The sequence below is a fragment of the Oncorhynchus mykiss genome, chromosome 17, assembly GCF_057628025.1.
Source record: "Oncorhynchus mykiss isolate SJ-2025 chromosome 17, ASM5762802v1, whole genome shotgun sequence".
NCBI classification, from domain to species: domain Eukaryota; kingdom Metazoa; phylum Chordata; class Actinopteri; order Salmoniformes; family Salmonidae; genus Oncorhynchus; species Oncorhynchus mykiss.
In genome coordinates, this window is record NC_143038.1 from 35,087,165 (window position 1) to 35,113,898 (window position 26,734).

Below are 26,734 nucleotides of genomic sequence, written 5' to 3' on the forward strand. Positions count from 1 at the left end.
CATTGTCCATAGTTTATGCCTACCCATACCATTACCCCAACGTCGTTGGCAGTACATCCAATCGACCTCACAACCGCAGACCACGTGTAACCATGCCAGCCCAGGACCTGTACATCCTGCTTCTTAAGGGTGGGCTTATTTCAGGCAAAGTGAGGGCTGCCCTTGGAGCCAACTACCTTGGTACCAATGTGGAGCCGATGAGCAAAGGTGCATTGGCACAATATGGGCAGTTTACATGGGTCTAATGTTTTAACCCTCATTGGGCCCACATTGTGCCAATGTGGGCATTGTGTGCTGGGAAAAGAGTTGATTATTTCAAGCAAAGTGAGCGCTGCCCTCACAAGATATGGGCTATCCACACTGGGACACACTGGGGCAATGAGTTGATGAGGAAAGGCACATGGGCCCAATGTGGGCAGTCTGCTTGAGGCCAATATTTTAGACCGCATTGTGTTAATCTGGACATCTTTGCTGGGTTAGTGCTTAATCCAAAGTTAATGAAACACTGAAAACAGCCTGAAGTGATTTCAGTAGCACTTCATTCTGTAATGCTGTGTCAGACAGTATTTTTTTGGTATTTCAAAATGACGGGGTAATTGACAGATTTTGTACAGTCTTCAAAGAATTCCCTGCCATTGATAACATACAATTGTGTTTGTTGTCCGTACCTTATGCCTGCTCATACCATAACCCCACTGCCACCATGGGGCTCTCTGTTTACCATGTTGACATCAGCAAACCTATCGCCCACACTTCACCATACACCTGGTCTGCAATTGTGAGGCTGGTTGTACGTACTGCCAAATTCTCTAAAACGGCGTTGGAGGCAGCTTATGGTAGAGAAATGAACATTCAATTATCTGGCAACAGCTCTAGCGGACATTCCAGCAGTCAGCTTGCCAATTGCACGCTCCCTCAAAACTTGAGACATCTGTTGCATTGTGTTGTGTGACAAAACTGCACAATTTAGAGTGGCCTTTTTTTGTCCCCAGCACAAGGTGCAGAATCATATTCTTGATATGCCACACCTATCAGGTGGATGGATTATCTTCGCAAAGGAGAAATGCTCAATAACAGGAATATAAACAAATTTGTGCCACAAAATGTGAGAGAAATAAGCTTTTTGTGCATATGGAACATTTCTGGGATCTTTTATTTCAGCTCATGAAACATGGGACCAACACTTTACATGTTGCGTTTATATTTTTGTTCAGTGGTAGTTTACATCTACCTCTAACAGTGGGGAAAAACCATGCTAACTCTTCCCTCTCTGATTCCTAAATGAAAATCGAATTACATTTTTTTTCTTCCAGAGACTCCAAGCCCTTATCCACAGTACCAGCATAATTGAAAACCAGAGGTACATTTATTTAATTATATCCTTAAATGTCATGGTGGTAAAAATAGAAAACATAATGAACAGTGGAGTCCTTTGAAGGCTATTTACACTAAGCTAGTATACTAAGCTATACTATATATACTATATATATATATACTATATATATATAGTATACTAAGCTAGTATACTCGGCTATTTACGCGGCACTATTGCTAAGCAACCACAGCACAGACATTATGGCATTGGTGTGCTACAGCTACAGAAATTGTCAGTGTGTGATCATTTGCAACTTATAATGAACTCCAACTCATGTCGATTTTTCCTGTAAAGATATATGGAAACCTACATTATAGGCTATATAAATGTTAGACAGCAGCATTTATTGGTATGTTCAGTGTTATCCTAGTGATCCTGGTGTCCATCCCTATGTCCAGATCAATGAATGTATTGTTTCAGATAATTGATTAGGATAAAACTGCAGAAATGGTCTGTTCTGTTGCAACTTATTTTTACATAATGAATATGATACCTCACCCTCACAATGCCATTGTCTAGTCTGCACTGAAACCTAACCCGTGTAACATGTTCCACAGGGCATGCAGCAGCATTGAGGACATTGAGCTACAATATTGTAAAGCCAAGGATTGAGAGAGCTGGTAAGAGCCACTACCCTTCCTTCCCACTTCTGAAATGCAAAATTATTTTTGGATGTCATTAGAGAAGATCTGAAGAGTTTCACTCCAAAACGCTATATATCAATTTTCATAAACATCGGTAAATTAGGTTTTATTGTTTGATGGTTTCATTTCAGAGAGACAAATAATGTTTTTTGCTAAATGCTATCCATCAAAATTAACAAAATATATATTTTTTTGATACATCCACAAATGATACTTAAAAGGGTGGAAAAAAAAGATTCAATACAGAAATATGAGATCTGTGTGTAAAACATTTACATTTTACATTGAGAGTTTGGGACGATAAGTTCTGAACCCATATTGGTTTGAATGGTGCTAGAAATGTTTATGTTGTATTCTTTTGAACTTAACAACATGAATTGGGGTATTTAGAGTACTATATACATAGAGAACATTGAAGGAAATGTACATTTGGATAAAAATGCAGAAATTTAGCAGAGTGACTACAGTAAGTGCAATGATCTTAAGATAGATAGGTGAGACCACCACTATATCACCGTCAAATATACAGGATACAAATTCTATAAATAAAAACATTGAGAACAGTTATATTTTACACACACATGGAGGTACGTACACATAGGCAATTATTTCTGACGGAAATGCACAAATGTGAAAATATGTGGAAATAACATCTTGAACCCTTATTCCGCTTCAAGCTCTTAAAATGGCCAGGGTCTGGTTTTGCTTTGAGTCTCATTTCAAATGGTATTTATGTGTCTCAATTACTCAAGAAGGGTATCTGGGATTGCGGCCCCATATTTGGGATTGACTGGACCCCTATTGAGATCGGAGAGAAACAGTGTAATACTATTCCTAGGGACCTGTGTTTAGGACAATGATGTCACATGACCTGGATTCTAACTTTTATTTAAAGCTTTGTCAGCCAACTGTCCTTTTTCTTTGCGTCAATTGGTCAAGCATCAACCCCAGACAATTAATGTCAGTGTTGGTGTAATTCTCTTTCCTACACAATGCTTATAATGAAAGGTTAAAATCTAGGTCATGTCACATGATAGCCCATAACCGGAGGTGTAAAGTAACTAATTACAACTACTCTCGTTGCTGTAATTGAGTAGCTTTTCCGAGAACTTGTACTTTTGAGTGTTTTTCAGTAATTGTATTTCTACTTGAGTGTTTGTATTTAAACTCATTTACTTTTACTCTGAGTAACATCTCTCTCCCTCTCTCTCTCTCTCTCTCTCTGTAGGATTGGTTTAACCTGGCAGTAAGAGATAAACAACCACGTAATTCATCAAACAAGAGAAGACATGGAAATTTGGCAACTATTTAACTCTTGTGAAAGTTTTCCATTTTTGTATATAAATATATAAAAAATGTCTAAAGGTACCTATTTTTATACAAATTAAGTTTATATTGCTTGAAAGATTTAACAGAGAATCATATGCTCTCCAAAATTACACAATATCTGCATGCTTCCCTTTTGCTGTCAAAAAGGTTTGAGTGAATTTATCTGTTACACACAGCGTTAACTTGACTCTCAAAGACTGTTTGGACAGTTTCATGCCCACCACACACACAGCTTTGATCTTCCATGAAATAGAATGGACCAAACAATCCTCCAAGTTTTGACCTAGTAGCCATCAGCGCAACAGTGCAAGTCAACATTAAACTAAAGGAAGTCTTTCCATGTGACTGAAAGAGCCTCATGACATTGTTCAATGGAGTTGGGCCCATGAGCCAAAGCAATACAAGGTGTCATCACCCCAAGAGGACAGAGGATGTATTTTTGGAGATCAATAGATTAAATTCAAACAGATTAAATACAAACAGAACACCCATAGTTATTTGTTTTGAGTGTACTCCCTACATGCCATGCAGCATACTATATTCATTTGACTTCTGATATTCTCTTGTTTTATCCCTACCAAATGAAGAAGAGGATTTCAATCTGTCTCTCATGCCATGATGCCAATGAAATTGTGTTATAAAACGAGTAATTTGGATTCTGGATGCTGATTGGTTGATAAGAGTTAGTTATTCACAATAATCCAAGACAAATGCCAGTTCCATTTTGATTATCATTGTGCATCCGCTGTCCCACAGCTGAGCCAGGCAATTCATAAACTTTATATCACAGTAAAAAAAGCATATACACATTATTTCCCTTTACTTCTAGCCTATCATTTGATTTTCAACAGCAGAGATTTAAACATGCTTGTTTATTATTGCCTGAAATGTTTTAGACTATAGGATACCTAATCTTACGCTTTCAAAGTTAGACAATATCGGCCTACTTCCCTTTTTATTGTGAAAAAGGTTTGAGGGAATTCGTTAGTAATTATTGTATACCAGTGGTCACCAACCTTTTGAGTCAAGATCACTTTGAGTCAAAATGCAAGCACAGATCTACTGCTTGGATTATTTTCAACATAGCTTAAACAACGTAAGCCTATGCAACATTAACCTATTAAAAACAGTACTGTCGCAGTAAGGTTTGTGTTGTAGGCTATAGGGCCAATACATTATCACTGCATATTGGCTTTGCTTGAATTGCCTTGCCAATTAATGTTGTTCAGACCATTTAAAAAAAAAATATTTCAATATTTGAGGTAGGCTCCATGATCACACCAGGTAATAAATATTTTTATTTTACTGGGCTGATGGTGCCTGCATCTGATGGTCAGTCTCAGCGGAGGGAGAGCTGCAGACTGAGGGTCCGCCTCTCAACGTCCCTTCGCTCTCCCTTTCTTCCACTGACCAAAATGGAACACTGTCTTCCAGCTGATGGCAAAACTCGAGTCACACTGCATTATTCCTGCGTCATGCAACAATGTATGTTGTTACTCCTATGAACAGAGAAAGTTAAATGTTCCTTGATATTAAAAAAAGACCAAAGCCGCTAATAATAACAAAACAAGCTTATCAATACACTTCCCTACTCATTCATTAGGGTGCAAGTGTTAAATTCCCCAGCAAGAAAATCAAAAATGGTCGCTCAAACAGAAAGGGGAACTTACAAAAAGTCACTGACAACAAACAAACAAAACAAGTGAGGTTTTAGGAAGGGTTCGGAAAGACACTCATGAGGTTGTCCACAGAAAGTTGACTACTGGGACCTAAAATAAACCCACAATGAGCACCCACTAAATTAGCCCAAGAAGAAGCAAAAACCAAAGAGAATCCACGTGAAAACGTAAAGAGGAACCAATCCAAAAAGCGGAGCAAAACTAAAACGGGGACGATCAGATAAAGGCTTGTTTTTCTAGAAATCAGAATAGGGAGCGCCAACGAAAGGTGTTGAGCCTCTGTCTCTCTCAAGAACTTTAACATGAACTCGCTCATAAAAACAGCAGCTCCTTACAGTATTAATTGACACTCTCTCTCTAGTCATGGTTTTAAAAGTTTGGAAATCTCACAGTATCAACTTCGCTGTAGCTTTTTTAAATGCCTGCTACATTACTGCAGAGAAATCGGAGCAATTCCGATTGGCCAGCGGTAGGCCTATAGTGCACTTGATTTGCTCTCTGGCCCGCCAGGAGGGCGGATTTGTACCTTCAGACACATGAAATCGTTCCACATGTAAATCGGAACATCGCCTACATAAACGTTTGGTGACCGACTAGAAAAGCCTTAGAAATCAACCAGTCGATTGCAATCGCCCAGTTGGTGACCACTGTTACACACAGTGTTAACTTGACTCTCAAAGACTGTTTGTATGGTGTCATGCACACCACATAACTTTGATATTCCATGAAATAGAGGATTCTCTGTCACTGAGAAAATATTATAGACGTCAAGAAAGCCAGTCAGTTGATTATTGACAAGTTTTTACAACACAATTAGGTTCAGCTTGATATCTCCCTTTAAATAAAGGACACACCGTGGCTGTCTTCGAAGCAATACGAACCACCCCAGAGAGGAGAAACAGGTTAAAAAGGTCAGAGAAAGGCTTGGCGATGAAAGGGGTAGCAATGTTAAATAAGAAAGGGTCTAAACCATCTGACCCAGATGGTTTCTTGGGGTCAAGTTTAATGAGCTCCTTTATCACCTCGAACTCAGTGACTGCCTGCAGGTAGAAAATTTGTAGCAGGGCAGGGGAAAAAAAGAGGGAGGAGCATCGGGGCTAGTCACATTAGAAGGGGTGGGAGATGAGGAATGTTGGACGGACAAGGATGCATGGCTAAGTCAAATTGGAATCCTGACTAATGAAGTGGTGATTAAATAGCTCAGCCATGTGCTCCTTGTCAGTAACAACCACAAAATCAACATTAAGGGACATGGGCAGCTCTGAGAAGGAGGGTTTATTCTCCAGGTCTTTAACCGTTTTCCAGAACTTCTTGGGGATAGACCCACAGAGAGAGAATTGCTCCTTAAAGTAACTAACCTGCCGGATACCCTGAGTGCACTTATTTCTCATTTGCTTAAATGAGAGCTAGTCAACCTGAGTGTGTGTGTGTTCCGAGCCTTTCGCCAAATGGAATTCTTGAGGTGGAGTAACTCTGCCAGAAAACTGTCGAACTAGGGGCTGAACTTGTTTTTAATTCTCATTTTCTTTATGGGGGTGTGTTTCTTAACAATACCACTGAAAAAAAAGCCAGGTCATGAAGGAAGGCTTGCTCAATAAAGTTTTTTAGCAAGCTTCTATGACAAATCAGGACATGCCATTTCACCTTAGCAGCCGTTACAAACACAGGCAGTAAAACAGTGATCCCTAAAGTTATTACAGAAAAACAAGACTGATATGTCAAGACTGATACGATTATTTGTGAGGATAACTTCAAGGAGAGTAACCTTTTCTTGGTGTTTGGAGTCATACCTTGTAGGATTGGTAATAATCTGAGAAAGATTTAGGGAGTCCCATTGCTTTAGGACTTGTTCAGGTGGTTTAAGCATGTCCCAGTTTAGGTCACCTAGCAGAACAAATTCAGTGTTCGTGTAAGGGGCGATGAGAGAGGTTAGGGCATTTAGGATACAGGCCTGTGCTGATGGTGAACAATAACTTCCAGCAAAAGTCAACAAAGAGCTACTTGAAAGGTTAATGCTTAAAACCAGCTAATCAAATGTTTGGGGGACAGACTTGCTGGAGACGACCAAGCAAAGAAGGTGTTCCTTGGTAATGATTGCCACTCTACCACCTTTGGAAGATCTGTCTTGCCGAAAAAGGTTATAACCAGAACGATTAACGTCAGTGTTCAAAACACTATTTTTTAACCATGTCTCAGTAATGACCAACACATCTGAATTGGAGCTGTGAACCCACACTTTCAATTGATCCATTTTAGGTAATAAGCTTCTAGTGTTAACGTGCAGAAAACCCAGGCTTTTACGAGAGCAGAAATCAGTAAATCAGATATCAGAGCACAAGTGAGAATAGGGGCCAGCAACAGTAGATGGGCCAGGGTGTAGATGCACATTTCCAGATATCATCATCAGTAATACAATCAGGGCATGGCAGAGGATAGGGAGAGTTCGGGGTGTTGATTTATGACAGTTGAATGTGCATTAGATGGCAACAAGACCATATTGTACAGCAATTTCATCAGGTAAGATGAATACAAAGCTGGCGAGAGGTGGTTAGAACAGGATAGGTGGCCAAGAGTCTGTGTAAGTGTCCTGAGTGTGGGAACAAACATATTCTGTCCCAAGGTCGGGTAACCAAGCAAGTTCATAGCCAACAAAGCATACAGGAGTCATGAGGCAAACAACATAAAGCACAATAAAAAAAATAGTCAGTGTGCTGGAGGTGAGCGAAAGCTTGGGCGAGAGGGGGGTGTGGCGAGGGCTCCTGTACCAGACAGGGGGAGACAGGCCAGGGCAGACGGTGAATAGATCACCAGGTGGAATCCAAGCAGCGGTGCAGCAGGCAATGGGAGTAGGTGTCAAACCCACCTGTAAAAATATTTTTTTCGGGAGGCAGATTCCTTGTAGAAAATCCACGCTAGCTAGCTAACGTAGCTAGCAGGTCTTGGTCCACCATTTTTTTCCACGTTGAAAAGGAAGTCATTACCTAGCTATAGCTTTTCAGTTTCAGTACACCTCTTCACTTAACCCTTGTGTGGAGTTCATGTTCGCAGGTCTGATGGACCCATGACATTATTGGGTTTTTAAAACAATACAGCCATAACAATTTACGTAAAAATACCTAATACTTTGATGTTGACTAATATCAATGGTTAATATTTTCCATTTACATGTGATTTTTGTAAACAACAGTCAATTATAATCAAGACATTGGTGGAATGAATCACGTTTATCTTGAACAAATATAAATGAAACAGGGTTTCATCACTATTGATGTTTATTGCTTTGAACTGAACAAATTGAAAGGAGTAATTTAACAAACAGTATTTTAATTGAACACAAATTATGGACGGTCTACACACCACATGATGGACAGAGTTTTACTGTGTGTGTGTTTCAAATGTATTTCTTACACGTGATGCATGTGTACTGTGTCTTCCTGTCCTTCTTGGGTCCACACAAGCGCTTCTTCTTGTTGCTTCCGGCTGCAATCTAGAGTGATGTAAAAACTTAGTTCAGGAATTTTACTAACATCTCACTCACATATATAGTTAGAGCAGGCCAAGGTAGTAGAGTCAGACACACACAAATGCAACATCACTCACACATACTTCCGGTATTGGAGTTGTTTGTTCTGTGGGTCGGGCGGATTGGGCACCAGCATCCTCCTCCTGAATCCTCCTCACGATGGCTGCAGAAGCTGGGGTCCTTGGGATATGTTGCCTCCTCTGGATTTCTGGTCTTACCAATGCCTTGCCCAACTCCTCGAGAAAGAGCCGTCTCCACCGGAGCTTCCCTCTGTTAAAATCTGGGCTCAACGCGTTGACAAACGCGTTGTAGTGCGAGATGTCCAAGATGTTGAAGAATATCACAAGTGGTCAGCGTACGGTTCTTCTTTTGCAGCTGTGGCCAGTCACCAGCTGGTATAAGTTGTCCTCCACTCCATTTGTAGCATTGAAATCAATGATGATCTCTGTTTTTTAATGTTCCTGGTCACAGATTCTCCCATCCCTATGCAGCGTACTCATGAGGACCACATTTTTGCCTTTCTTTGGCACATAGGACACTTGGGAAGTGTTGGTCGTGAACACAAACTTAGAGGAATTGATAGGCCTGTTCCGTGTATTCAGCAGCTGAAGTGGGAACTCTGGCTTGTTTCTTTTATACTGTTCCTACCATCATCAGCTTCCTCTTGAGGAGCTCCTGCCCCGGTTGTGTGAAGTAAAAGTTATTTAATGTGATGTTGTGGCCATGGAGTCCCTGTCTCATGTCGAGGACAACCCGCATCCCTTGGTTTTTCTCAGGGGCTCCTCCTTCTGGCTTCCCCGTATACACTTGCAAGATCCGAGCTGATGAAGCAGCATCACAGGCAACCCAGATCTGGATTCCATATTTGTGGGTTTAGACGGTATGTACTGCCAAATTAGTGCAGTCCAGAATGATTTTCTGGATGATGTCTGGGATGAACAGTTCAAAATTAGACTTTATGTCCTGCGCATGAGTAACCACCATCAGCGTCGGCCCTGGTATCATTCTTATCACATTGGCAGCCATGTCGGGTGGCTCATTCCATGGGCAAGAAGACTATTCAATATCACAATTTTTGGACATCCATATTTCTAGGCTGCTGATGAGCTGGTTGCTGATGGACTGGTCCTGGGGCTGGCTAAGGGTCAATCTTGTCCTCCTGATCCCCATATTCGGGAAAATTCTTCATCTTCCAAATTGGAAGATGCTCCTTCCACACTAGCTTCTCTCTCTTTCTAAGGCCCTCTGAGCAGATATTATTTTTGCCAAATTGATTGATTGTGGTAAGGAGCCACACATGCAAAGCTATTTTTTAATGTTTTTTTTAACAATGTATCGGAATAACATTGTGCAGGTTCGCGCAAGACATTGTGTAGTTTCACACACTACAACGGGTAAAGAGTGTGAGAAAAGCAGGAGACAGGCAGGTTATTGGTGCATGTTGAAACAGAAGGCCCAGGGAGGAGGAAGACAGAGTGAAGGCACACAGCAAACATTTTTGTTTCATTTTTACTTGTTTTCAGCTATACACACACTTTTCCACACTTTTATTACCCTTGGGTCCAGTGGACACGAACACCACGTGTAATAAAAAGGTGTAGGGAGGTGCACAGTGTGCACTCAATTAAAATGTTTTATATTACATTCTTCACAGAAAATGAGTCAAGGCCAATGAGTCTCAAGTTGAAAATATAATTAATTGTATAATTTTTCTGTTTGTAAACAGGAAAATGGGTCCCTCAGACCCAAACACCACACAAGGGTTAAGTACATTTACTTTTGATACTTAAGTATATTTAAAACCAAATACTCTTAGACTCTTTTAATCAAGTTGTATTTTACTGGGTGACTTTCACTTGAGTCATTTACTATTAAGGTATCTTTACTTTTTCTCTAGTATGAAAATTGGGTACTTTTTCCACCACTGCAGTACATTAATACAGTTCACACTCAAAAACATTAGCCTACTGGAGTTAGTTTCTTGTATTTACCCAAGTGAGCATGTAGCTAGCTACACCTATGGGCTTTTAAATTGTTCTGTTGTGTGTAATGTGCAGTAGCCTAGATCATATATAGATAATGTATTGGATAACGCCACAATCTTTTGGGCTTGGGCTCATTAAATGTCTTTATTGTAGGGCTCATAAAATGTATTTCATGTATGGCTCATCAGCCTCAGGTAGCATCCGGCTTTTTGATCAAAGCTCTAATCAAATCCAGACACAGGCCTATTTATACGCGTTATAATTATTTTGAATGACCCTTCGGGTTTTGGTGGGAAATACCGTGTTGTCCGGAAGAAAATAAATGTATTCTCTGGATGGAACATTTGTAAAATGCTAGCGCTGATGCCAATGAAAGTATATGCTATAAAATGGGTAATTTGGATATTGGATGCTGATTGGTTGATATGCGTTATTCATGGATTATCCATTTGAATTATTAAGCATTTTAATTATCTTCTGTGCATCCACTGTCCCACAGCCCAGTCAGGCAATTCATACATTTTATCTCCACTAATAAACATTTCCTATTACTTCTAGCCTTTCATTTGATTTTCAAAAGCGGGGGTTTGTATAAGCCTTGCTGTCTGCCTCTCCAATCTGTGCAACAATGTTGCAATATAAATCAAATCAACGTTTATTGCCATAGTTGAAGTTGTTTGTAGAGCCGTCAAAATGAGGGGTGTTGTACAAAACAATACCATCACTGATTGGATCATCTCTAACCAATCAGAGTATCAGATGCTGCTTTACCCAAGTGTTCTGGCTCTGGCCCAACCCATCAGTTTCTGGGACCAATCAGAACGGTTAGAATGTGTTTGCTTTCTAGAAATCGTCAGGGAGGTACTCAGATCTAGCCTCATTGCAGAGAAGAAACATATTGCCCGTGGGTGTGGCACAGCGTTCGGCCAGAGCAAGGAGTTTGGGTAGCAAGCCAACCTTAGCCATGGTTTATTCACAATAATCCACTGGTTCTCATGCATTATTGCTTAAATAACCTTCTCTGTCAGTTTGTATACTTCTGTTTGTGAAGTAAGGGAATACATTTTAAGTTCTGATAATTGATGACTGTGTTGAGAAACTTTTACTAGCATTAGGCTTACACACTTAAATAGAAACTGCAATTTGATTTTCAGCATGTTACCTAAATTCTGAAATGTTTCAATATAACCTGTGCCCTGTAATAAGTTCAATTGAACACCATTGCAGTAATAACCCATGTGTTTCACCATCGGATTATGCTTTATTTCTGAAAAATGTGATCATTACACAATGTATTAGATAATGGTAATCCACACTATCATGTATGTATAAGATAATGGTAAATCCCAAGATCATGTATGTATTAGTATTATATAATGGTAAGCCCCAGGATCATATATGTACTACTTTAATTCTGTATAAAATCATAGTAATAATAATAAAAAATGATTGTTAAGAATGACATGGACCTGTTAAATATTTTGACTCTTATGTACAATTGCAGTAAATTGAAGTTGAGGGGTGGTCCATTTATATTGGTCCATTTTTCCTTGCTTTATTGTTTTAGGCCGAAATTCAATCTGATCCGCATTAGATCTGCGTTATAGCTCGCTTGAGTCGACATTTAAAGGTCATATCCGATTGATCCGGCATCTGCAGCATTTATTGTGAATGCAATCTCTGCACAAGTGGGAACATTGTCTTTAAAAGCGTCATTATCTACATTTCGACCCTACATCTTCAAACAGTACGTTTATATTTTCAAACGGGGCTTTACATTTGGAAGAGGGTTTTCTCTCACCTGAGTAGCCTCGTTTCACTGCCAAAAATACAATTATTCCATCTAGTGTTCAGCGAAATAACAACACAATGTCAAATGCAGGTAGCCTAGTCAAATAATTAACATCCAATAACATTAACTGTTCATTTCTCACGGGAAACCTTCACTCTTGCTCAGACATTTAGAAAACGAAACATGACAATTTGAAAAATAAGCCACAGGAGTTTTTTTGCGTGAGAATAAAGACCACTTTCGGGTAGTAAGACGTGTATAAAAGCAACAGATACCATTATTAAGAAGGGACTAGAAGCGTCTTATATGGTGAGCTACCGAGTGGTTAGGACAGGCAAGCCCCATACTATTGGGGAGGACGAAATTATTTCTGCTTCCGCGGATATGGCTGAGACAATGCTGGGGGGAAAAGGCCAAAAAAACTATACAGACAATGCCTTCATCAAACAACACTATTTTACAACGCATCAGTGATATGGCAGGAAATGTTTTGAAACAATTACTGCTTCGCATACAAGCCAGTGAATTATATGCATTACAGCTGGATGAGTCAACAGACATAGCGGGCCTGGCACAGCTCCTGGTTTATGTCCATTACGTTTATGGGGGGTCAATTAAGGAAGACATCCTCTTCTGCAAACCACTGGAAACCAGGACAACATGAGAGAATAGTTTTAAAGTACTAGACAGCTTTGTGACATCAAATTGACTTTGGTGGTCAAGATGTGTTGGTATCTGTACTGATGACGCAAAAGCCATGACAGGGAGACATAGTGTAGTGGTAACACACGTGCAAGCACTTGTCCTGATGCCACTTGGATACACTGCAGCATCCACCGAGAGGCTCTTTCTTCCATTGGAATGCCTGACAGATTGAAAGACGTTTCGGACACTACAGTAAAAGTTGTTAACTGAGTTAAAGCAAATGACCTGAACTCTCGTGTATTTTCTGCTCTATGCAATGACATGGGCAGCGACCATGTAACACTTTTACAACATACAGAAGTGCGCTGACTACCAAGGGGCAATGTATTAACACATTTCTTTGAAATGAGAGACGAGCTTAAAGTTTTGTTTACTGACCATAATTTTCACTTGTTTGACCGCTTTCATGATGACGAGTTTCTCACAAGACTGGCCTATCTGGGTGAAGTTTTTTCTCGCCTGAATGATCTTATTCTAGGATTACAGCGACTCTCTGCAACTATATTCAATGTGCGGGACAAAATTGAGACTATGATTAAGAAGTTGGAGTTCTTCTCTGTCTGCTTCTTAGGGATAGGGTGCAGTATTCGGAAGTTTGGATGACTGAGGTCCCCAAAGTAAACTGCCTGTACTCAGGCCCAGAAGCTAGGATACGCATATAAATTGGTAGAATTGGATAGCAAACACTCTAAAGTTTTCAGAACTGTTAGAATAATGTCTGTGAGTATAACACAACTGATATGGCAGGCAAAAACACGAGGAGAATCAATCTGGAAAAAAAATTAAGCTCACCACTCATTAAAAAGGCAGTCTATGGGAAAATCAATGGAATACCTCCCAGATTTCAGTTCACGAGGCTTCCAGATATCAATAGTCCCTAGAAAAAGTTTCAGGCTTGTTTTTTGAAAAGCTAGAATTTGTCGTTTTTCTAGGTCGCTCCCATTTTGGCAGTAGTATTGTGATGCTCGTAGATGACGGTGTGCACTTCGTTATTTATCTCCGGTAATGAACATACTATTCTCCGTCTTAAATTTGTACAATTTATTTACATATTAGGGTACCCGAGGATTGATTAGAAACATTGTTTGACTTGTTTGGACAAAGTTTATTGGTATCTTTTGGGATTGATTTGTATGCATTTTGAACGAGGGAGACAGGTGGATTACTGAATCATGCGTGCCAACTAAACTGAATTTTTTGGGATGTAAAGAAGGACTTTAATGAACAAAACAACCATTTGTTATGTAGCAGCTGAGACCCTTGGGAATGCAAACAGAGGAAGATCTTCAAAGGTAAGTGATTTATTTTATCACTATTTCTGACTTTCGTGACACCTCTGCTTGTTTGGAAAATGTTTGTAATGCTTTTGTAAGTGGGACGCTGTCCTCAGATAATCGTATGGTATGCTTTTGCCGTAAAGCCCATTTGAAATCTGACAAAGTGGCTGGATTAACATAAAGTTAAGCTTATCTGTGTCTGAATCTTCTCAAGGCTTTAAAATCCTATGGCACACATACAATATCCGTGTCTGAATCGTGTCACGGCTTTAAAATCTTTCACCTCCCCTTTATCTACACTGATTAAGTGGATTTAACAAGTGGCATCAATAAGGGATCATAGCTTTCACCTGGTCAGTCTGTCATGGAAAGTGTGTTCTTAATGTTTTGTACTCTCACTGTGTATAAACTAAACTGGTATGTTTCTTGGGTGGGGGTGGGTTATACAACTACTTTGAGCAAGCTTTTGAACTGGGTAGTTATGTTAAATACTGTACATAATTACATGGTCACATGGTTACATGGACTCCAAACAAACGTAACAAGAGACAGTCAGTTTTATTGGACTCAATTTGATCAATCAGTTTCTCTGGAAATAAAGCCAATTCCGGGAGATTAGAAGTCAGTAGCAATTATATACGTATTCTTGTCTGAAAGCCTAAATTACGTTATTAGTTTACTGCCTAGTTATTATTTTACTGTCTAATCAGGCTATTTTAATAGGTGTTCATTTTTGCTGCTGACATGAAAGGTGTAGCTGATAACCAGTTCTTGTTTACAAGTGAGGTTACCACGCAGTAACATTTGGCACAAACACAAGACCAGTGTGCAGAAGTTGCTTTTTGACAATGAAAAGGCTGTGGTTGAACTGTAAAATACCCAGCTAGCCCATCAGATAACTCCCACGTCTAAGCGACTGAGGAGAAAAGAACGAAAGCAGGGTTAAGGGCCATCACTTTCCCGGCATCATTCAATTTAGATGTATCACATTAAGAGCCAGAAAATCTCTCCAAATCTGACAGGGGATGACCTACACAACAGTCCTCCTCTCCACCGCAGAGAGATCAGCCTGTAATATTCTTCAACACCCCCGAACACCCCTGCCTAACCCCTTACCAACCCAACCAGCTAAAACCCAGAGGAACTGGACTTATAAAAATAGAGTTTGGCTCATTTTGTGGTTTTGGATGAATGGAAAGTGGGGCCTTTGAGTTTGCTTTCAGTACAGCGCCACAAACCAGTCATAAAAGACAAAAGGTAACAAATATACAGAACAAAAATATAAACGCAACATGTAAAGTCATCAAAAAGAAAGGAGGACCAAGGAACTCTTCATATAATTGATTAAAATGCCTTTATTAGTATGGCATGTTCAATAGAAAAAAGTTTTTTTTTAAACGACGTGTTTCGGCCTTCGTCAGGGAGTACTCCATGCAGCCAAAACATGTCGGTTTTTAAAAAGCTTTGTTTCTATTGAACATGCCATACTAATAAAGGCATTTTAATCAAGTATATGAAGAGTGCCTTGGTCCTCCTTTCTTTTTGATGACCAATTTACACCTTTTACCAAAGAGCACCTTCTATCTACCAAAATGTACTATTGTGTACCTTAGTAGCGCTTCCCTTCCTCCTCTTGCAACATGTAAAGTGTTGGTCCCATGTTTCATGAGCTGAAATAAAATATCTCCAAATTTTTCCATACAGAAAAAGCTTATTTCTCTAAAATGTTGTGCACAAATTTGTTTACATCCATGTTAGTGAACATTTCTTCTTTGCCAAGATAATCTGTCCAACTGACAGGTGTGGCATATCAAGAAACTGATTAAACAGATCCTTACACTGGAGCAACTTTTGCATGGGACAATAAAAGGCCACTCTAAAATGTGCAGTTTTGTCATACGACACAATGCCACAGATGTATCAAGTTGAGGGAGCGTGCAATTGTCATGCTGATTGCAGGAATGTCTACCAAATCTGTTGCCAGATAATTTAATGTTAATTTCTCTACCATAAGCCGCCTCCAACGTTGTTTTAGAGAATTTGGTAGTACGTCCAACCAGCCTCACAACCACTTTGGCAAGCATTGTCCCAAAACTCGCTCATTTCAATAGTGACTGGTGACTCGACTTGCATTCTGGAGTAGGATAGCTCCTCTCTGTTAGGCAAGTGGGCTCTCATAGCAACAGCAGCAATAGGGAGCCATATTCGGTCCAATGCCTTGTGTTTACTGATTCCCAAAAAAGGGGGTAGGGGATGCAGCCCATTCCGGTCCTCCATGTCCTCAACAGCATTTTGTAAAAGACCCAATCTCTTCGAGTTAGGGTTCAACAGCTGTTTGATTCCCGAACAGAGAAGAGAATACCCAGGCGTCAAGCTAGATTCTTTCTCTTATCTGACAATATCATCGTTCTAACTATACTTCTCCAACAGGGGGCACTTGGTCATGCTCTATACCAGTGTTGTGTTTGAGACAACCTAAAGTGAGTCTGAGTCAAGACCAAAACCGGGGGGGGGGGGCAAGACAGATTCAAGTCTGAGACCGGGAAGGGGACAAGGGGTCCGAGGCCGAGTCAAGACCGAGACCAAACCAGGATTCTGTAAAATCACCACCATATTAAGAATTCAAAATGTCCAGTTTATCTGTCTTCATATTTCAGAACCACATATGGGTTCTTTAGACATTCAGAATTGTGAAAAAATGCACGCTGAGGGAAAATAGAGCCACTCTACAAATTATTACTTATTGAAACAGAGAGGGGAACAATCAGCCTTCTACACCTTCAGAGAAGGGCTACGGATTTGTAAAATAATAATACTACAATAATATTATTTACAATGATGTTCCGATTTATTCTCTTCAGTTTTTGTTGGAAAGGAAAGTGTTAACACTGAAGAGATACATCATATTTTTCTTTAATGGTCTCTGGAGAGATAAATCTAGCAAGCTAGGTCAGCCAATGGCTAGGCCATCAGAAGCTAGATGAAGGCATCCGCCATTCAACTGTATTAGGGAAAAAGTTTGGAGTGACAATGGAATCAACCAATCGCATTTTGACTTAATGGATGGGACCGTAAAACAAACTTCTGCCTTCTTGAAGGCCCACAAATAACTGTGCAATCGGAAGCAATAGTTTTCCCACGGTCTAGCTAGCTAGCTTTTGTTGCCAACTAGTTTGCAGCAGCTGCAGCAACTGTTATCAAAGAGGATGTTGTTGATCATTTTTAGCTTCTCCCTTTTCCGGAATAACTTTCAACCAAAGGTTATGTTTCAAATGATCATCATCTTGTGAGTGGAACTGTGTTTTTTATTGCAGAGCACTTGCTATTGCTAGCCATCTCTTTGAATAAAACTTGTGTGTAATACATTGTTGTATTTAAAGTGGAACTGACAGCATTTCTGCAACATTACACACAGGAAGAATGTGACACTTTTGTTTCTATTCTGAAAAGCGACCACTTAGATATGGCAATTTTCACGTTGTCATAAATTCTTAAAATGATTGAGAATTACATACAGTACCAGCCAAAAGTTAGGACACACCTACTCATTCAAGGGTTTTTCTTTAAATGTCCTATTTTCTACATTGTAGAATAATAGTGAAGACATCAAAACTATGAAATAACACATATGGAATCATGTAGTAACAAAAAAAGAAACATCAAAATATATTCTATATTTGAGATTCTTCAAAGTAGCCACCCTTTGCCTTGATGACAACTTTGCACGCTCTTGGTATTCTCTCACCCAGCTTCATAAGGTAGTTAGTTACCTGGAATGCATTTCAATTAACAGGTGAGCATTGTTAAAAGGTCATTTGTGGAATTTCTTTCCTTCTTAATGCGTTTGAGCCAATCAGTTGTTTTGTGACAAGGTAGGGGTGTACACAGAGGATAGCGCTATTTAGTAAAATACTAAGTCCATGTAATGGTAAGAACAGCTCAAATAAGCAAAGAGAAATGCCAGTCCATAAGACATGAAGGTCAGTCAATCTGGAAAATGTCAAGAACTTTGAAAGTTTCTTCAAGTGCAGTCGCAAAAACCGTCAAGGGCTATGACGAAACTGTCTCTCATGAGGACCACCACAGGAAAGGAAGACCGAGAGTTACCTCTGCTGCGGAGGATAAGTTCATTAGATTTACCAGCCTCAGAAATTGCAGCTCAAATAAACGCATTAGAGTTCAAGTAAAATACACATATCAACATCAACTGTTCAGAGGAGACTGTGTGAATCTGGCTAAAAAAGGACCACTAAAAAAGGACACCAATAAGAAGAAGAGATTTGCTTGTGCCAACAAACATGAGCAATGGACATTAGATCAGTGGAAATCTGTCCTTTGGTCTGATGAGTCCAAATTTGAGATTTTTGGATCCAAACGCCAAGTCTTTGTGAGACGCAGAGTAGGCAAACGGAGACTCTCCGCATGTGTGGTTCCCACCGTGAAGCATGAAGGATGAGGTGTGATGTTGTGGGGGTGCTTTGCTGGCGACACTGTATGTGATCTATTTAGAACCAGCATGGCTACCACAGCATTCTGCAGCGATACTCCATCCAATCTGGTTTGTGTTTAGTTGGACTATAATTTGTTTTTCAACAGGACAATGACCCAACACACCTCCAGGCTGTGTAAGGGCTATTTGACCAAGATGAAGAGTGATGGAGTGCTGCATCAGATAACCTGGCCTCCACGATCACCAGACCTCAAACCAATTGAGATGGTTTGGGATGAGTTGGACTGCAGAGTGAAGGAAAAGCAGCCAACAACACTCTGGCACACTCAGACAAGGTGCTCTGAAATCTGAGTAGATAGCCATAGTGAACTTGCCAACGCAAGATATATGCTAACTAGCTAACTAAATGACACCTGTATATCTGTCTGTGTATAGCCACCGAAAAACAATATGAGGGGAAAAAGTCAGTCACTCACCCACTCCTCCAATGGCATGACGTGACATCCTCCTAGCAGCTCTCTATCTAGTTAACTTTAGGCTCTGTGTTTTTAGGTTGCTACATAAATAGTTACGCTAGCCTATTAGCCATTTTATGACTGATTGCATTGACATTCCCAGCCTTAGTTACATTCGTCCGTTTTTGTCCAGAATATTGAGTCATTGAAACTGAAACAGTGCATCCAGAATGGGTGGAGGCAGCAAACAATGTACCAGGCCAGCTGTATTTTACAACCTGATAGCAATATGTTTTTGACTACCAAGAAATGTATTGGGGAATTATATTAATATTAATATATTCTATTAATCTACAATGACTTTGTGTACATCATGGAACGTTGAGTCAAACATAACCTCTTTTTAAACCTCTTATGAAGTTGGAGTTCATAAACTGGGAATTGCTATTTTTTTACTGATATTTGTAAGTTTGTTTCATATCTGCAAAGTAGTTAAAAACACTGTCATTTCCACTTTAAACTTTAGGTCACTGGTTACTTTGCGTACTAAACCTGAAAAGTTATTTCCAATGGGAAGCAATAGTTGTACATTTTGATTTGGAAATGCTTAATGGTTGTGTTTTATGATTGGGAACTACTGGCTTTTTATGTCAGAGTTTATGAGTATACGGTTTATACCTGCGTGTACCCTCCATTACAGCACTTGCCTTTGTGTTTTACAAACTCCTTACACTTCTACATGAGTGTGCTGGTATTACGGTTGCTGTCCTTTCAGAATCACTAACCTGTCACACAATGAAAGCATTGGTTTCCCAATGCGCAAACATGTCTATAATAGATATAAAGACTGGTAAGTTCATGTTTCAAGAAAGGAGTGTATATATTTGGCTTTTCTCCTCATTTTGTTACGTTACAGACTTATTCTAAAGTTGATTAAATTGTTGTTGTTCTTTCATCAATCTACACACACTACCCCATAATGATTAAGCTTAAACAGGTTTTTAGTCATTTTTGCAAATGTATCAAATAAAAAAAACTGAAATATCACATTTACACAAGTATTCAGACCCATGCTGCCATCACCATGCTTCACCGTAGGGATGGTGCCAGGTTTCCTGTAGACGTGCTGCTTGTCATTCAGGCCAAAGAGTTCAATCTTGGTTTCAAGGCAACCAGTTTTGATAGTCTTTAGCCGCACCCTCATCCTACTCCTCCTCTGTTCATCGGGTGATGTGGAGGTAAACCCAGGCCCTGCATGTCCCCAGGCACCCTCATTTGTTGACTTCTGTGATCGAAAAAGCCTTGGTTTCATGCATGTCAACATCAGAAGCCTCCTCCCAAGTTTGTTTTACTCACTGCTTTAGCACACTCTGCCAACCCTGATGTCCTTGCCGTGTCTGAATCCTGGCTTAGAAAGGCCACCAAAAATTCTGAGATTTCCATACCCAACTATAACACTTTTCGTCAAGATAGAACTGCCAAAGGGGGAGGAGTTGCCATCTACTGCAGAGATAGCCTGCAAAGTTCTGTCATACTTTCCAGGTCTATGCCCAAACAGTTCGAACTTCTAATTTTAAAAATGAATCTCTCCAGATATAAGTCTCTCACTGTTGTCGCCTGCTACCGACCCCCCTCAGCTCCCAGCTGTGCCCTGGACACCATCTGTGAATTGATCGCCCCCCATTTAGCTTCAGAGTTTGTTCTGTTAGGTGACCTAAACTGGGATATGCTTAACACCCCGGCAGTTCTACAATCTAAGCTAGATGCCCTCAATCTCACACAAATCATCAAGGAACCCACTGGGTACAACCCTAAATCCATAAACATGGGGACCCTAATTGACATTATCCTGACCAACTTGCCCTCCAAATACACCTCTGCTGTCTTCAATCAGGATCTCAGCGATCACTGCCTCATTGCCTGTATCCGCTACGGGTCCGTGGTCAAACGACCACCCCTCATCACTGTAAAACGCTCCCTAAAACACTTCTTCGAGCAGGCCTTTCTAATCGACCTGGCCCGGGTATCCTGGAAGGATATTGACCTCATCCCGTCAGTTGAGGATGTCTGGTCATTCTTTAAAAGTAACTTCCTCACCATCTTAGACAAGCATGCTCTGTTCAAAAACATCTGAACTAAGAACAGATATAGCCCTTGGTTCACTCCAGACCTGACTGCCCTCGACCAGCACAAAAACATCCTGTGGCGGACTGCAATAACATCGAATAGTCCCCGCGATATGCAACTGTTCAGGGCAGTCAGGAACCAATAGCAGATGTTCTGAAAGAGCTAGAAAAACCTGGACCCATACAAATCAGCTGGGCTTGACAATCTGGACCCTCTATTTCTGAAACTGTCCGCCGGCATTGTCGCAACCCCTATTACCAGCCTGTTCAACCTCTCCTTCGTATCATCTGAGATCCCCAAGGATTGGAAAGCTCATCACCCTCTTCAAAGAGGGAGACACCTTGGACCAAAACTGTTACAGACCTATATCCATCCTGCCCTGCCTATCTAAGTTCTTCGAAAGCCAAGTCAACAAACAGATCACTGACCATCTCGAATCTCACCGTACAATCTCCGCTGTGCAATCCGGTTTCCGAGCCAGTCACGGGTGCACCTGAGCCACGCTCAAGTTACTAAACGATATCATATCCGTCAAACGAGCTTCAATGCCATACAACACTCCTTCCGTGGCCTCCAACTGCTCTTAAACGCTAGTAAAACCAAATGCATGCTTTTCAACCGTTCGCTGCCTGCACCCGCATGCTCGACTAGCATCAGCACCCAAAGCCTCCTTCACTCACGCCGCAAAACTTATCCTAGTAAAACTGACTATCCTACCGATCCTCGACTTCGGCGATGTCATCTACAAAATAGCTTCCAATACTCTACTCAGCAAACTGGATGCAGTTTATCACAGTGCCATCCGTTTTGTTACTAAAGCACCTTATACCACCGACCACTGCTCCGCCTTATCTCAGTTCACTGGTCACGATGGCAACACCCACCCGTATCACATGCTCCAGCAGGTGTATCTCACTGATCATCCCTAAAGCCAAAACCTAATTTGGCCGTCTTTCCTTCCAGTTCTCTGCTGCCTGCGACTGGAACGAATCCAAAAATCTCTGAAGTTGGAGACTTTTATATCCCTCACCAACTTTAAACATCTGCTATCTGAGCAGCTAACCGATCGCTGCAGCTGTACATAGTCCATCGGTATTTAGCCCACCCAATTTAGCCCACCTCATCCCCATACTGTTTTAATTTTATTTACTTTTCTGCTCTTTTGCACACCAGTATCTCTACCTGCACATGTTCATCTGATCATTTATCACTCGTGTTAATCTGCTAAATTGTGACAATTACGACCTGGCCAAGATAAAGCAAAGCAGTTCGACACATACAACAACAGAGTTACACATGGAGTAAAACAAACATACAGTCAATAATACAGTAGAAAAATAAGTCTATATACAATGTGAGCAAATGAGGTGAGATAAGGGAGGTAAAGGCAAAAAAGGCCATGGTGGTGAAGTAAATACAATATAGAAAGTAAAACACTGGAATGGTAGATGGTGAAACACTGGAATTGCAGTGGAAGAATGTGCAAAGTGGAGAGAAATAATGGGGTGCAAAGGAGCAAAATAAATAAATAAATACAGCAGGGGAAGAGGTCGCTGTTTGGGATAAATTATAGATGGGCTATATACAGGTGCAGTAATCTGTGAGCTGTTCTGACAGCTGGTGCTAAAAGCTAGTGAAGGGAAATAAGTGTTTCCAGTTTCAGAGAATTTTGTAGTTTCTTTCCAGTCATTGGCAGCAGAGAACTTGGAAGGAGAGGTGGCCAAAGGAAGAAGTGGTTTTGGGGGTGACCAGATATACCTGCTGGAGCGTGTGCTACAGGTGGATGCTGCTACGGTGACCAGCGAGCTGAGATAAGGGGGCAATTTACCTAGCAGGGTCTTGTAGATGACCTGGAGCCAGTGGGTTTGGCGACGAGTATGAAGTGAGGGCCAGCCAACGAGAGCGTACTGGTCTCAGTGGTGGGTAGAATATGGGGCTTTGGTGACAAAACAGATGGCGCTGTGATAGACTGCATCCAATTTATTGAGTAGGGTATTAGAGTCTGTTTTGTAAATTACATCGCCGAAGTCGAGGATCGGTAGGATTGTCAGTTTTACAAGGGTATGTTTGGCAGCATGAGTGAAGGATGCTTTGTTGCGAAATAGGAAGCCAATTCTAGATTTAACTTTGGATTGGAGATGTTTGATGTGAGTCTGAAAGGAGAGTTTACAGTCTAACAAGACAACTAGGTATTTGTCCACATATTCTAAGTCAGAACCGTCCAGAGTAGTGATGTTGGACGGGCGGGCATGTGCAGGCAGCGATCGGTTGAAGAGCATGCATTTAGTTTTACTTGTATTTAAGAGCAATTGGAGGCCACGGAAGGAGAGTTGTATGGCATTGAAGCTCGTCTGGAGGGTTGTTAACACAGTGTCCAAAGAAGGGCCAGAAGTATACAGAATGGTGTCGTCTGCGTAGAGGTAGATCAGAGACTCACCAGCAGCAAGAGTGACATCATTGATGTATGCAGAGAAGAGAGTCGGTCCAAGAATTAAACCCTGTGGCACCCCCATAGAGACTCCCAGAGGCCCGGACAACTGGCCCTCCGATTTGACACACTGAACTCTATCAGAGAAGTAATTGGTGAACCAGGTGAGGCAATCATTTGAGAAACAATGGCTATCGAGTCTGCCGATGAGGATGTGGTTATTGACAGAGTCGAAAGCCTTGGCCAGGTCAATAAATACGGCTGCACAGCATTGTTTGTTATCGACAGCGGTTAAGATATCGTTTAGGACCTTGAGCGTGGCTGAGGTGCACCCATAACCAGCTCTGAAACCAGATTACATAGCGGAGAAGGTGCGGTGGGATTCAAAATGGTCGGTAATCTGTTTGTTGACTTGGCTTTTGAAGACCTTAGAAAGGCGGGGTAGGATAGATATAGGTTTGTAGCAGTTTGGGTCAAGAGTGTCCCCCCTTTGAAGTGTTTCCTATCTTCAGTGCAGTGGGCACTCCGTCCTCATCCACTGTCGCTTCTCCAATCTGCTCCTGGAAGTCACAATGAAAGAATATATATAACATTTATTTTTATTTTTTATCATACCTTTCTCTTACTCTTGAGCCGAGCTGGTGCATGTATTAGAGCGTCTGCTATTTTGTCATCTACCTCTTGGTAGGTAGCCTTGGGGTGTGCTTTTAAGGATGCTCCTATGTTGTTGAAAAAAATGTTTTTTTTTACTTACTTGTGACAGCATCATAGATTGATAGCTCATTAAAGATCCTCTTCCCCTTCCTGCCCTTCAAGTATTAGCTTGTCCACAGCTCCTCTGTTCCAATTTTTCCTCATCATTCGTCTGATTCCTGATCCCAGGTCCTGGCCAGAGCAGAGGGTCAGGTATCAGGTCTGATTTTAAAAAAATAATAATAATAATTCCCATTCCTTTGTGTGTTCCTCGGCTAAAACAGTTGGCCATACAGTTCTGATTGATAGTAATGAGTAGTGTATTGTAGTGTATCATGCAATCATGTGCTAAAACTTGTGTAAACAGAGGGCTGATTGTTTCTTCTTAAGATAAGTTAAGTGTTAAATGGGAAATCAATCCAAACACTAAATAGGCATATGGCATATATGACAACTGCATTTCATTGACATTAAGATATTTCGATTCAATAATATTGCAGGTTGCATTCAATTGGCTCTCAATAAATAGCTAACTTTTTTTGTCAATTGCTGTTCAAATACGTGATATAAATTACTTTTTGTTTTACAAACATATACATTTTAAATGGCCATCCCTTCCATTTTCTTTCGATAGTGTGAGTTTTTAAGTATTTCACAGATATCCTTCAGTTCCTGATTTGTTTCTGCAGGGTTTTGCAGCATTTCATGTTGTCCCAAGGACTGAATCGTTTGGCTGCTGGGCCTCTATGGCCTCCATAACTTGGTTCAGAGCAGTCTTGAACTCTGTATGGATCATCTCCAGCTTCATTATTATACTCATCTCCACTGCTTGAAGATCTGCAAAATAATAAAGACTCAGTTTAGCTGCAAACAGCGTGACAATATAAGCCATGAGTAACAGGCAGAACATGTATGAAGGCCATGTGGAATACCTCGATCAAAATATCCACCCTTCATATATATTAGTAGTATTGATAACCATATAGCTGCTGACAGCCATACATTTTGGAATTAATGTTGATAATAGAAGAGAAGCAACATTTTGTAACATATAGGCTAGCATAATATACCTTCAATTTATCCAGCGGGCATCTCAGAAGCCACGGGCTCATCAAGCAGGGATTGCAGCTCTTGGTCTAAAATATAAGTCAAAATCCATGCTGTTATTTAAACTGTCTACATTTACGAGTTCCATATCAATACCTTGATGGCTCAAGAAACCTGATTCGGGTGCTCTGTCTTGGCCAGCTTCTCCTGGCTGCCACTTGGACTAACTGAGAAAACAGAAGAAAATACATACTTTGCATGCTCTTGAAACTGACACAGCACAAAAAGTGAAGGAATATCAGTATGGAGCTCAGTGGGAAGGTTAATGAATCCCAACAAAAATATATTCTTAGCATAATTTTGTTTTTAAATAATCCTTTTAGTGTTATGGCAAATACATACAGATACTTACACTACTTATACTGGCATCACACTTGTGTTTTACTCAAGACAATATGCTGATTTACTACAAGTTTCACCCATACACAGCACCACAAGTATTTGGAAAGTTGTAACATTATGCACAAAGTAGTAATAATACTTTAAATAACCTAATATGAAAACATGTGATGGTAATGTATTCTATTGAGTGGCTTTGAAATGTCTGTAAAGCTATAACAGTTCATACAATTCAATTGTTTACCCTAACACATTACAACCAGACACTTGCTGTCACTCTGGCTTGAGGTGGCAAATGGCAGACCATTATATATTACAGATGTCGAACCATTATCAGATTCACGGTGCATCCCGTACAGTTGGTGGGAACAGAACTTTAAGAAAGAAGGCTCATTTAATCAGACTTGAAACATTTAAAACATGATGTGCCTTGTAGGGTCTTTTCAAAGACACGAGCTTTTGAAGTTGCTAATAGAAGAAATAAATAGAACTGTTACACTTTGGTAATGTGACTAATAACCAAGTATGTCAAGATCAGATGGGTGAGGTCATTTCTTCTCATATCAACTGTACTTAGAGTAGTTAAGAAATCCTCACCAGGTGGCTCTAGAAGGAATCTGATTGATTTAGTCACTGCCCTCTTCGCTGAGTCAACATTGGAGGTGTCAACCCCCCGTTTGGCTCATTGCTCTGCCACAGAGTAATTGTCTGTATGTGCAATTAACATTGTCATAAATACTAACAAAAATGGGTCAATTGAGTATTAGTAATTCACATAGTAATACTTTCAGAAAATACATATAGTAATTTAAAAAAACACAACATT

At 40.4% G+C, this 26,734-nt stretch overlaps 1 protein-coding gene across 4 annotated transcripts in view; it reads left to right on the plus strand.

Annotated features, from left to right (window-relative positions):
- Positions 1-11,997, plus strand: part of csf1 (macrophage colony-stimulating factor precursor) — a 46,713-nt gene extending 34,716 nt beyond the window's left edge. For 3 of the 4 annotated variants that reach the window (XM_090204146.1, XM_090204145.1, XM_090204147.1), the window contains 3 exons: positions 1,314-1,360; positions 1,933-1,995; positions 3,248-11,997. In XM_090204146.1, the coding sequence (XP_090060272.1) occupies positions 1,314-1,360; positions 1,933-1,987 (102 nt within the window). In that variant the 3' untranslated portion in view covers positions 1,988-1,995; positions 3,248-11,997. 4 annotated transcript variants of the gene reach the window in all.
- Positions 11,998-26,734: the final 14,737 nt, after the last annotated feature.